General features: G+C 38.9%; 1 protein-coding gene across 3 annotated transcripts in view; it reads left to right on the top strand.

Annotated features, from left to right (window-relative positions):
• The window catches only part of SLC4A4 (solute carrier family 4 member 4), a 424,139-nt gene that overhangs the window by 16,610 nt on the left and 393,710 nt on the right, over positions 1-13,819 (top strand). The window contains exons 1-2 of one of the 3 annotated variants that reach the window (XM_072748814.1): positions 49-307; positions 5,609-5,671. In XM_072748814.1, coding sequence (XP_072604915.1) covers positions 5,658-5,671 — 14 coding nt within the window. In that variant the 5' untranslated portion in view covers positions 49-307; positions 5,609-5,657. Of the gene's footprint in view, positions 1-48; positions 308-1,369; positions 1,614-5,608; positions 5,672-13,819 lie in introns of those variants that run through there. The other 2 variants (XM_072748806.1, XM_072748813.1) reach the window with 2 other exon arrangements.

Genomic DNA, 13,819 nt, shown 5'->3' with positions numbered 1-13,819 from the left:
GAAGGATCCTGTTGCCAGGAATCGAAGGTAGTTGTTACCTTGACAGCAGGACTGCAGCATGCTTGCGTCTCTCCTGGTCCCCATGTGATCCTTTGCTGTGACGCTTGTGTGTTTATACCTGTGCAAGACTCAGGAAGGTAGAGACAGCCCACGTGTGTCCCATATGCCCTTTTCGGGAGGCTGGGCCCGCTGGGGGCAGTGTGCATTGTCTCTGCTGCTCTCTCAGTCATCAACAGATGGGACCCTTTAGCCAGAGGGGGAGCTCTCAGGGAGGACAGCATGGTTCCTGATATGGGCAAAAGGCTGGGTAAGTAAGCACACTTACCCTTTCAACAAGCCGACTGGCTAAAATGCTTCCCAACACAGGGCACGTGTGGGAGGACGACCCCCTTCCCTTTCTGGGTGGCCGGCGTGTTGCTGGATGTTTCTCAACATCACATCAGAATTGGCTCAGGTGTTTCCACCACCCCACCCCTCTTTCTCACTTTATTGTTTCTTACTTTATATATTCAAATGCTTTATACACTGCGCATTGCTTGAGCTACGGGCTTATAAGGGTTTGGGGGTGAATTGGGGGCGTTTCAGATTTGAGGCTGTCTCTGTGATTCCTGTTATTGCTTGGCTCCTTCTCATTTCACCTGGATTTAATACACTTAGTTGTCCTGCTGCAGGAATGCTGCCACGTCTTGTCCTTTACGTCAAGCTTCAAACTGAATTCTAGCTTTTACACAGAGTTCCACTTAAAGCAGCCTCCAATAGGACCTGTTTCTCACTGTGTGACTGAAGAGATCGTCACGATGACATATCCATAAGTGGATATATTTGGTCATTTGCAGTTTCTTCCTCTTTCCCTTCCCCCTTCCCATTCCTTTTCTTAACCAAAAATCCTCTTAGAAGATTCCATATCTTAGAGGGATGTAAAAACATTGGGCAGAATGATCTAATTCAGACTTGTGTTTTATTTTATTATGTTTTTTTATCCCCCTCTGAAGCACAAAGTCTTTCGTGAACATGCTGTGTTCTGCAGCAGCCAGTCACGGTGCCTTGGACATCGCAGCGTTTCCCACCCTGGGAGCCCAGAGGCGTTCACAACTGGATTGCTCTGCGCCCCTCCCCCCATCAGGGTTCCTGTGCAATTCTCCTCTTCCATGTACTTGTGGAAATTCCCCCACAAGACGCTTTTCATTTGTTCATGCAGAGCCCAGGCGAGAGCTCACAACCGGGGCTTCCCAAGCTGGGTTGCCACAGCTGCCAGAACTGGAAGTCTGCGGTTGCTGCTGCAGTCTGGCTGCAGAGCCCAGGGACAGGCTTGCTGCTCTTGCCTCATTGGTGCCAGCACAGCCCAGCGCTGCCATCGCCGCCTTGGTGTGGCTCTTGTCTCAGGCACCTCAGCCAGGGGAGCTTCTGCAAAGTGAGGGAAAGAATACCTCCTTGCTGTACATCACAGTGAAGACAAGGGGTTCTAGAAGGGGCTTGGTTAGTGTTAAAGCACAATGCGTTAGATAGACAGTGCTTTCTTCTGAGTTCACCTGCATTGCTTCTGCTACAGCCAGAACTTCCACCTGGAACTAATCTGGCTGGAACTCTGATGTTGCAGCTGCCTTTTGAGCCTGGTAAGCTGGGACCTTGCTGCCACCAACACCTTCTCATTTGGGATCCCTGCTAATATCTTGGCCAATTCTGTTCTTGAAAATGAAAACTAAAGTGTTTCTTCCGTCAGTTTTGGGAATGATGGGAAGTCTTGTGCCACAAAGTTCCTAAGTTGTGAGCCAGCTGTTAATTCGTATGTGCAGGGCTCAAACATGCTGCTGGAATGCCTGGGTCCCCCTCGGTTCTGCTATCAGCTCTTCAATCCACTGCCCTCCAAACCTTAGGCCCTATTGCTGAATTTACTGCAGCAGACACCCTCCTCCCTTTGGTAAATTTTCTGTTATCTCTCATTATATCTTACTTTATTTGAGGTTCCCTAAGTTAATCAGACATAATTGTATACATATAAAACCTAATTGTGGATTTGATTTAATTATTTTTCCAAGGGGATCCAGGTCTCAGGTAATCTAGTTTATGCCAATAGATTGTGTCTGTAAGAAGGATAAAGGGTGGTGGGTATCCTCTTATTCTCCCTAACTTGGGTTGTATCTGAGTCTCATCTCCAGCCCAGCCAAGGCTGTGCATTTGCAACCAGGTATAGTTCAAGTTTCAAATATTTATTTATATATAGCTCCCCCACCAATAAGACACTGTATTCTCTCATCTTCCTTTTTTTAAAAAAAATGATAAACTATTTCAAACATTCAGAAAATTATGCTGAAATAACAAACTATTTCAAACATTCAGAAATGTGTAGAAATGAACACAATACCATGTAGCCATCTCCTACATTTAACTAGTGTGAACATTTTGCCATCTTTGCTTCAGATATTTTATTTTATTTTTATTATTATTATTTTTTATATATATATTTATTTATGATAGTCACAGAGAGAGAGAGAGGCAGAGACACAGGCGGAGGGAGAAGCAGGCTCCATACACTGGGAGCCCGATGTGGGATTCGATCCCGGGTCTCCAGGATCGTGCCCTGGGCCAAAGGCAGGCGCCAAACCGCTGCGCCACCCAGGGATCCCTGCTTCAGATATTTTAAAACAAATACAATGTTACAGAAATAGTCAAAGTCCTGTACATACTTCTCCCCAGCCCATAACTCCCTAAATACCCCAGAAGTAAGCATTCCTGACATAGACTTTTCCTTCCCATCAGTATTTTATGCATTTTGTTTTTATGTGTATATCCATATCAATACATAGTATTATTTTATGGGCTTAAAACTTAAATGTATGCTATTATTCAGTAAATAACATAATCCAACTTGATATTTTCAGTCAAACTAGATTTTTCAGGGTTTTTTTCCATGTTGATACATTGGATGCAATTCATTTGTTTTTCTATTATAGTGATTATCTTTGAGAATATACCACAACTGGATATATACGTCTCTCAGTTGATAGGCCATATGGCTACTTTGAAGAAGAAGCTTCCTTGTTTTCTATTCTTCCAAATTTTGCCTTAATACCTCCAAAATGTTTCATTATTTCTTATGATTCTGATTATTTTAAAAAAAGATTTTATTTATTTATTCATGAGAGACACAGAGAGAGAGGCAGAGACGCAGGCAGAGGGAGAAGCAGTCTCCATGCAGGGAACCCGATGTGGGACTTGATCCTGGGACTCCAGGGTCACGCCTTGAGCTGAAGGCGGGCGCTCAACCGCTGAGCCACCCAAGTGTCCCAATGATTCTGATTATTGGCTTAGAATCTAGAACCCTTCTTACCTTACTTGTCTCCAGTGTTGGAATAAGTAAATTGATACCTGAATTGAAAGACGTGGCAATTTATGGACAAGAAAGGAGTACATAGTTATAAGTTCTGAAATGATGACTTAAAGATGCTCCAAGGGGAATGCCTAGCTGGCTCAGTCAGTAAAGCATGAGACTCTTGAGCTTGGGGTTGTGAGTTTGAGCCCCACATTGGGTATAGAGGTTACTTAAAATTAAAAAAATAATAATAAATAAAGATGCTTTAAGGCCTTATATGAGATTGGTACAGATGCTGTAACTGTAGTGGGAGCAAGTGTGATTTTGGCAATTCTTTCTAAACTCTAAAAACTAACCCTCAAATTATGGGTAGCTAATGGAGTTGTTTTGGGTATTAAATGAAATAATTCACATAAGACTTATAGTGAGTGCTTGGCATAGGGTGAGTATTCTGTTCATCTTCAATATGAGTGACAGTTATTAGATTATTCAAAGGTAGATACCTTTATTTTGTTAGTGGAGCCTATAGATAATTACTCTGCTTCTTGGCTAGAGCTGCCTATTTGTGTGTTCAGGGAGGGATGCAGAGGATGTAATTGAAAAGCCCTTATAGGGGATCCCTGGGTGGCGCAGCAGTTTGGCGCCTGCCCTTGGCCTAGGGTGCAATCCTGGAGACCCGGGATCGAATCCCATGTTGGGCTCCCCGTGCATGGGGCCTGCTTCTCCCTCTGCCTATGTCTCTGCCTCTCTCTCTCTCTCTCTCTCTCTCTCTCTGTGTGACTATCATAAATTAAAAAAAAAAAAAAGAGAAGAAAAGCTCTTATAATCTTAAACTTATATGGAAGATTCCTCAACCTGTGCTTCAAAGGCAAAATAGACTTTTGGATGTGTTGAGAATTCTGTATAAATTCAAGGGAATTGTTCGGTATCCTAACATCTTTTTTTTTTTTTTTTTTTTTTTGAGACAGAGGGTGGGTGGAAAATGTGGGGGAGAGGGGCAGAGGGAGAGGAAAAAAGAGAATCTTGAGCAGGCTCCATGCCCAGCTTGGAACCTGATGCAGACCTTGATCTCACAACTCTGAGATTATGACCTGAGCCGAAATCAAGAGTCAGGTGCTTAACCGACTGAGCAACCCAAGTGCCCCTCTCCTAAAATCTTCTAAGAGCATTATCTATAAAGGGATGCAAATACTGTGTTGAAATATATTCTATAAAGTAACTTCAATAATTCCAGTATACTAAATATAATCTAAAATGATCTTTTCATATGTAAGCTTACATACATGTTTACAGCCTGTTATGTTACTAGCTCCTAATAACTAGTCTTATACCTGTGTTTGAAAACTTCATGCATTATGAATAATAATGTCTGTAATAACAACTAAGATAACATGAAATTCTTTTAATTCATTTGTATAATTGTTAAATCTTTGGGGACTATATGTGCAATTACTAAGTAAGGCAATATAGAGATGATTTTCATTAAGGGATATAAGGTAATATAAACATATAAACAGGATTGAGCAGTCTGTTAAATAAAGATAATCTGGCCACCACTTTTTTTTTCAGATTTATTTATTTATTTGAAAGAGAGAGGGAAAGAAAGAGAGAGATCAGGGGATGGGGCAGAGGGAGAGAGAGAAAATCCTCAAGCCGACTCCCCGCTGAGTGTGGAGCCCACTATGGGGCTCTATCCAGGACCCTGAGACCATGACCTGAGATGGAACCAAGAGCCTGATGCCCAGCTGACTCAGCCGCCCAGGCACCCACTGGCTACAGTTTCTATACTTCATTTTAAGTATGATTTTTTTTTCTTAGAAAATTCAAGTTCTTATGATTGATGAAATCTAATACATTTTTATTTTTATATATTTCAATAGCATTATTTTTTTCCTCCATTTTCTTATAGGGACTTTTTCCTTTTAATTGACATCTAAAATGAATATTAACATCTAAAATGAGTATTTATATGTTTCAAATCTCAGTAAGAGATTAGGAGTAGGTAGCTTTGTAGAAGTTCCTGTAGAGTCTTGCTTAGACATATTTCCTATATATTTTAAAGGAAGAAATAATTGATTTTCAATATTTTTCCAATTAATGGAAATTTGCACATTGCATTACCACAGCAATAAGAATGCAAAAATCTAAGAATAGGATGCCAATAACAGAACCTAAAAGAGGGCCAAGAAGAGAAGAAATGAAGAAATTCTTATATTAATTTAGGTATCATGAGTTATTATACTCTCAGTGAAAAACTTTGAGATTCATCGAATAATTGTTATTTTTTTCTTCTTACAGATACCCATACCTGTTTCATAACCGCCTCTGGCTGTAAACCTGAACACCGATGCTTGACCTGTTGTAAGTCAGAAAGTCGTATATGGAAAAAAACAGCTTTGCATTTTAACTTCTGTCCTATCTTTACTTAAAAAAAAAAAATTAGAGGTACCTCGAGAGCTCAGTTAGTGAATCATCTGACTCTTGATCTCAGCTCAGGTCTTGATTTCAGGGTCGTGGTTAGGGACAGAAAAGCCTTTTTTTGTGTCTGTAAGCAGATGTCTGACCTTGTTCTGAATTGATCAACTGCATAGATCTAGCTTTACTAATTTAAATTCCCAGAGCTCCTCTTCTGGTACTGGTTGATTGTCAATAAATCATTGCTATTGTTGTTGATGATGAATATAGGTAAGAATGTGGAGATGCATTTTTCCCTTTGTGGCTTGATATAAAAAATTTCCTTTTCAAACCATTATAGGGAGATATCTATTATTTGTAGGTCTTACAACAGTGAGTCATTTATGCATCCTATTATAATTTGATCTAGATACAATAGTTTTTATCTTTGCGTGGAAACAAATCAGAGAGAAGTAATAAGGCAGCATTTGGAATTGTTGGCAACTTTAAATGTTCAAAAAAATGAAGTCACAAAAGCAAGAGAACAAAAGGCCTCATCCTGGCTGATTAGATGATTTAACCAGCAGTTGGTGTTGGCACCAAAACATCAACCAGACTGTTTAAAAAAAAAAAAACAAACAAAAAAAACCTTGGGGGCTAATAACTCTGTCCTCTTGGGGGAAAGATCTAAAGTATGTCCCTCATTATACCTTTCAGTACACATATTTCCCTTATGAATTTCTAATTGGAAGAAAAATATGAAGATATGACATTGTAAGAAAAACCAAGAGTGGGAAACAGTAATAAAGTGTTGTGGCCCTTGTGCAAGGGAGTTTTATCCTTTGCAATTTGGGAGGCAGTCAGAGACTCAGGTCTTGTTATCAGAGTGTCATCTCCTGTCTTCATCTAAGCATCCATGGCTCACATGTTGATGCTCAGAGGGAGAAATCCCAGGAAAAATGGATTGGAAAAGTTGCCACATTTATTGTAAAGAGATTTTGCAGTGTGTAGTGGCACATACAGGATCTTTCTCCAAACACTAGGCAGTGTGTGTCTATTTTTGGCATTACATGATAAATAGGTCTTGTGCTTGTAGTGATACAGAAAAAAAAAACCACTTTTAAGAGAATTTATATTCAGCTTTACTACTTTATGATATTTAAGGCTCCAATATTTTCATAGATGGTGCTAATCTGTTAGTACGTTTTATTACTGTGTAAGTCTCAGCCTTTAGTACATATAAGGATATGTGGTCTGGGAAGCTCTGAGTGTTTTCTGACAAATCCTCCACATGTTAATAGGGAATATTAACCACACACAGTGAGGTTAATGAAGTTCTCTATTTTCTAGGGGTGTTTTTTTACACTTTTTTTGGATTACAAGAAACTGCATTTTTGTGCATATGTTCAGCTCATGTGACAGTCTTCATTCTTTCAGGATAAGAAATGTCTCTTTCTTCTCCTGCAGTCTTCAATGAAGTCACCAGGGCCAAGTCCTACGTTTTCTAGCTTGAAAGTCTTGACTTATATTTTATGTATGTTCTATCAGTTTTCAATGGACAGGCTAAAACTTAGGCAATTGAAGGTTTTTTGGGTTTTCTTTGTTTTTGTAACCTATGGAACTGGACTTATTTCAAATTGTTGACCAGTAAGACCATATGTTAGTTTTATATACTGTATAATATGGCTTTCTGTTGGATCAGTGTAATATTTTCAGAAGAGCCTTATGAATCTAACTATGTTAGGAAAGGGTTTCAAACTTCACAGTGAGCTTTTGGGATCTGGAAAACTTGAATTTCTTTCCTACTGCTGTGTGAAGCCATTCTGCACTACTCTTGATGAGATACAATAGCCAGCAGACGGAAGCAAAACCTCTATATCCTGGGAAAGATCAATGGGCAGAGCATTTGATCACAGAAGAGCAGAAATGAGTTTCAGGAGGAATGCTAAAGGCCAGATGGCCCTGCAGAGGTCTGCCAAGATTTCAGAGGCCACAGGACAATCAAGCCAACAATTGGACTGTGCTCTGCCTATTATACAGACAGCATTAGAGCAAGGAGTACAGGTTATTTAGAAAAAAATATGTGTCCAAGATAAGAAAAAAAGTGGGAGTTTATTTATCTGCTTCCTAATAGTGGCTGGACTTTGTGACCTCTGCATCTGCTGCCTTTTGCTCTTGGCTTAGTTGCTTATTGATTGCACAGGTTCTATTTGGATGATGTTTGATTCTCACTGACTGGCCTCCTTCCCTTACATAATTACTTATTGAGTGACTGATAAATCCTGGGCGCTGTGTTAGAACTGGATGTATATAATGAATAAGATGTATATGGCTTCTGCTCTCATGGACCCTGTGGTCTAGTGGGGAAGATAGAAAATGGAACAAGTAGTTATAACAATGTATAATGAGGGATATGAAAGAGAAGGCACAAAATCCTATAGGTACACATAGCAGGAGAACCTAATGTAATTTAGAGATCAGAAAAGGTCTCCTTGGAAGGGATATGTAGGCTGAAACCTGAAGGATGAGTGGGAGTTTGCTAGTAAAGTAAGGAAATATGCCAGATGGAGAGGTATATGAAATTGTGAAATTGAGAAATAATTTGGCATAGTTGAGCAACTGGAGGCTAAAGTGGAGGGAAGGTAAGATGGAGGGCCTGAAGGGTGTCTATTTCTTTCTCTCCCTACCTGTACTCTAGGGTATGAGGCAGGAACGATAGAGGTGGGGAAAAGGTTTTGTTGGGTACAGACGTTCAAATTTGGCAGGAGAAAGTACTTTATTGGAAGTGGGAAGTATGATTCCAGAATGTGTCGTGGGAACAGAAATTGACCACAAAGGCAGAGAATTGGAGGCTGGATTAGGTTTAAATTATCTATGTAGTGTGGCTGGAAACAGTTTGAGACTCAATAGAATATGGAAGTAGCTGAGATAACCTAAGTGGTATGTGTAGAGAAAGGGGAAAAGAGTTAAAAGAGCCCCAAAGAACTTCGACATTTAGTTAACAAAGGAAGAACAGAGACGCAAAGAAGATTGAGAAGCCAGAAGGAGAGGAGGAAAGCTAGCAAATGGTGATACCAAAGAGATGACATACCAAAGAGATGACACAAAGAGAGTCCTTTCAGGGCTGGGACTTGCCTCAGGTCACAAAATGTAAGAGAGTGCCAAAAAAAGTCTAATTAAGGTAAATAATATTTTAACACAATATTAAAAAAAAACCTTAGTTAAAGCAAAAATTCGTGATGAGCAAAACATCAAACTTCTAAATAAAGACAAAATCAGAGGCTAGATTAGGTTAAGTGGCTAGATTAGCCACCTGGATGGCTCAGTCAGTGAAGCGTCTGCCTTCAGCTTGGGTCAGGATCTCGGGGTCCTGGGATACAGCCCCACATTGCTGGGCTCCCTGCTCAGCGGGGAGCCTGCTTCTCCCTCTCCCTCTGCCCTTCCCCTCTCACTCATGCTCTCTCTCTCCCTCAAATATATAAGTAAAATCTTTAAATAACTCTGTTAAAAAAAAAAAAAGACAAGATCAGGATTACTGAAGCCTCAGGCTTCAATAAGCCTCCTCAGGACACATTACAATGTTAGATTTAGAAATCTTTTATATTTAGAAGTTTGATATTTTGTTCATCTAAAAAGAGGGAGTAGTAAATTGTGTTGGGCAGCCTGGGTGGCTCAGCGGTTTAGCGCCGCCTTCAGCCCAGGGTGTGATCCTGGAGACCCAGGATCAAGTCCTACGTCCGGCTCCCTGCATGGAGCCTGCTTCTCCCACTGCCTGTGTCTCTGCCTCTCTCTCTCTCTCTCTCTGTCTCTCATGATTAAATAAATAAAATCTTAAAAAAAAAATAGTGTTAAATGTGGCTGAGAAGTCAGTAAAAAAATGGGTTGAAATGAATCCATTTGGATTTAGGGACCAGGTATTGATCCCTAAAAACCAGATATTTTCTCTACCTTGTTTTAATAAATCAAAATAGAGGTTATCTTATCTCTGCAAGCCTAATCGCCACCTCCTAAGAAGCTAAGTCTTTTTCTGAACGGAGATTGTGTAAACCATAAACATATGTTTTGTTGTTTAAAAATGTTTTTTATTGTGGTAAAATGGATATAGCACAAACTTTACCATCCTAACCATTTTAAGCGTATAGTTCAGTTATATTAAGTACCTCATAGTGTTGTGTAAACATTGCCACCATCCATCTGGAGAATTCTTTTCATCTTGCAAAACTAAAACTATATATCCAATAAAAACCTTTTTAAACTTAAATTCTATTTTGTCTGATGTAGTATAGTCACTCCTGCTCTCTTGTCTGCATCAAATGTCTTTTTCCATCCTTTTACTTTCAACCTGTTAGTATCTTTGGATCTGAAATGAATTTCTTGTAGACAACATGTAGTTGAACTGTGTGTGTGTGTGTGTGTGTGTGTGTTTTCCATTTTGGAATCTCTGTCTTTTGGTTGGAGAGTATAGTCTATTTACATTTAAAGTAATTACTGGTAAGGAGGGACTTCTGTCATTTTGCTATTTGTTTTCTATATGCCTAATAGTTTTCCTGTGTCTCATTTCCTGCGATAGTAAACACGATGTTATAGTCCAAGCCCTCCCCGGGAAGTTACAAGCCTTTAATAGTCTCCGAGTTCCCAAATAGTTCCAGCAGACAAATTCTGCCAGTGTAATTGTTTTCTGGGTGGGGAGACAGATTCCTGATGCTCTTTACAGCCTCTTTTTAGCATCTTCCCAGGATCCTCTTTCCTCACCCCTACATTTTTAACCTCAAGGTATCTTTTATGTTAACTTTAGAGTGAAGGGAGATAATTCCTTACTTTAATGAAGTCATCTTTCTAAGTTCTCTGGATAGACCCTTGTTCTTACCTAAATCCCTGGAGCAGGCATATCTGAGGGTCAGAAATGTAGGCTGGGGTGCCCGATAACTAAGTAGAATTGCTAAGAATGTCTGTCCGTGTTGACCTCTGAGAAAGAGAAGTCCATTTCTGTTTTGTTTGTAGCTTTAAAGTGAAAACAAAAACACAAACTAATTATTTGGGAGGCACGAGACTCTTATTTTTTTGGCACTAGTCTGTTTTTTAAAATAATTTGTTTCTTGACAAGTTCTTTAGTTTGAAGGACTATGCACAAATCAGTGCTCTGTACAATACAATCCCCAGATCCCTCCCTAATAAAGATGTTTATGTACATTCCTTCTCAAGTGCTCTGATGCTTATTATTTAGATTATACCTTTTGCCTTAGGCTCCAATAAAGCTCATTTTTTTTGTTCATGTACTATTTTTTATTCTAATTATTGTTGGGATACCTCAGAAGATTAGAAGTAACTTGTCACATTCCAGCCACATGCCCAAAATCTGGGGAGCTCCAGCTTCACTTCTCAGTGTGTCAAAAGTTTAATTACATTTATAAGGTAAAAAATTTTCGTTTAGGTCTCATAAACTCAACCTCTGGCCTTAGGATGACCAACTGTCAGGGTTTGGCTACAACTGTCCAGGTTTTAAATCTGAAGTACTGTGTCCTGGTAAACCCCTTAGTGCTGAGCAAACCTGGGCAATTAGTCACCCTATTTGACCTACAAATATTCCTGGACTGCTTTATTAAAGTCATTGCACACTTCCGGTTCTACAAGTAACAGATGACTTTGCTAATTTTACATGTTCATGTTCTTGCTGAATTTCTGAGGACTCTGTTCAAGGATATTGCACAGTCATGGACGGCTGGTGGTTTGGAGTGAGAGGAGAGTTAAGAGATCCTGCACTGCAACCATCTCATTTTACAGATAAAATCCCAATTGCAGTGGAAAATTTTAGCCATCTTCGTTTTACTCTGGCTGCTATGGTACTAGATTTCTGCAATGTCTTCAAACATCTCCTTCCCCACTAATTAAAAACAAATGATTATGTTGGAACATCAGCTACAGTAAAGGAAAAAGTAACATTCAGCTAGTTTTAAATTGTCCAATAATCTTTTTCTAATGCCTCTATTTGCGTCACAGGCATTTTAACTTCCCTCGTGTCTAAAGTTCAATGTCTTTCATGGATTACTCATATTATCTGAGTGTGAAGATAAATATGGTCAGGTTAATTAGCATCAATTTTAATAAGATCCCAAAGTAATTTTATACAATGCTTCCTGGAAAGAAAGAAATTAAGCTTGATAACTGAGATGATGGGATTTAAAATAGAAGCAATGCAAGGGACACCAAAGAAAATAAGCACAGAAAAAGGAGAAAGATATTGCATGTCCTGTGTGTGATATATGAACAGGTTTTCTTTTCAGAATTGCACAAAGGACCTTTGTTATTTTGCCTTCAAGGGAAGTCAGAGTCCAGTGGTTTTTCAAACAAGCAGACTGATCTTGTAGGCTTGTTGAGAATTCAAATACCTGGCTCCCATTCTTGGTCATTCTGATTCAGTAGCTCTGGAGTGGGACCGGGGAATTTCTATTTTTAATAAACTTCAAAGTGGCTCAAATGCAACTGGTCTGGGAACCACTAATCTAGGCTATTTGAAAAGGCTTTCCTATTTTTCACTTTGGGAAAAATATTTAACGGTCATTTCTCAGACTTCACTTAATGAGATGGCAGGTATCATTTTGCTTCTTTTAAAGAGAGGGAGATTGAGGAAGCTAGAGTCACATTTTAATGTAAGAATATGAGAAAATGAGGATCTTTACACCCAAGTTTAGTCCTGAAGAGTATATTAAGGTCCTGAAATAAGATCCGCTATAAAGAGGAAGGGTGAATTCCTCCAGAGGGCAAATGGGACTGTGCAAAGCCATTTGTATATTTTACATTTGGCCATAATGAAGAGACTGAGTAGGAATGGCCCTTGAAAACTGCCCAATAGTCCAGCATTTCTCAACATTAGTCTGACTTGTACTGTAGAGGTTGTCTAACCCTAATTGAGTGGAGAAGAAATGGCCGAAGTCTCTCTTGTTCACTATTCATAGTAGAAGTATCTATTAAGTGCATGTTTACGAGGCCATGTACACACATACCCACATACCCTGAAAATCCTCTGGGAAACTAATATGAAGCCCCAAGTTCTTAATTAGCAGAATAGATTCCCCAGCCCTGTCACTTAATAGTATAGCAGAAGATGTGCTTGGCAATTAATTGGATGAGCTGTAAAACTGGAATCCTGACCACTTGTGGTCGTTAAAGATCCCAGGGCACTTTCCTTATGGCAGGTGGAGTCTTAGAATAATTCCAACCCTGATAATTAAATTAGATTCTGCCCAGCTTCCGTTTACACTTTCAGTTGGACTCTGTTCCTTTTATATCTCTAATTGCAGTGAATTTGCACATTAGTAGAGAACCACTGGATTCTACAGATGATTACAAATGGTAGCAACAGCATCTCCTGACTTTCAGAGTAAGGTTTACTGGTTAGTGATCCACAGGTGTACTTTGTACAAAAGTGAATTGTTGCACTGGCATCTAACAGGACCCAGTATCACTCCTGAAAGATAAAGCCTGTTAGACATTTCAGTATATAATTAAAAATACATGTCCTAATAACGCTTATAAATCATTTTTTGGATGATATATTTCTATACACAAAATAATTAATAGGTATACTTAGCAGACTGGAGCCATATGTTTCATAAAAAAATCAAAATATAAAAAGGGCTGGTCTTAGTTACTAGGATAGGGTAGGGATACGCACAGTGAGACATGCTGGGAACCAATTTACTGGCATGGAATTTGTTGATGCAGAATTTTACTTCATGTTCTTCATTATAAACAATTGGCTCCTAATCTCCTATTACATTTTTCCAGAATGAGGTTTGGAGGGTAGTGATTATATATATATATATATATATATATATATACACACATACAGTTACATTTTTTACTACCACAAATTGTTTTGTTAATACAGATGTATTTTCAGGCAAATGAAAATCCAGTGAACTGTATGCTTACTGCAAATATAGTGCTATTATATAAGGTGAGCAAACTCTTAGACATTATTTATTTATTTATTTTTACTTATTTGTTTTTAATAGATAACACAAATATTTAATTTATTTATTTTTTTTTATTTTTTTTCAAATATTTAATTTAATTCTACAAGTTATTATTTCGTAGGTTGTTTCTGGGAATTAA

The sequence above is a fragment of the Vulpes vulpes genome, chromosome 2 (genome assembly GCF_048418805.1).
Source record: "Vulpes vulpes isolate BD-2025 chromosome 2, VulVul3, whole genome shotgun sequence".
Classification (NCBI taxonomy): domain Eukaryota; kingdom Metazoa; phylum Chordata; class Mammalia; order Carnivora; family Canidae; genus Vulpes; species Vulpes vulpes.
This window is presented reverse-complemented; position numbering and strand designations above follow the sequence as displayed.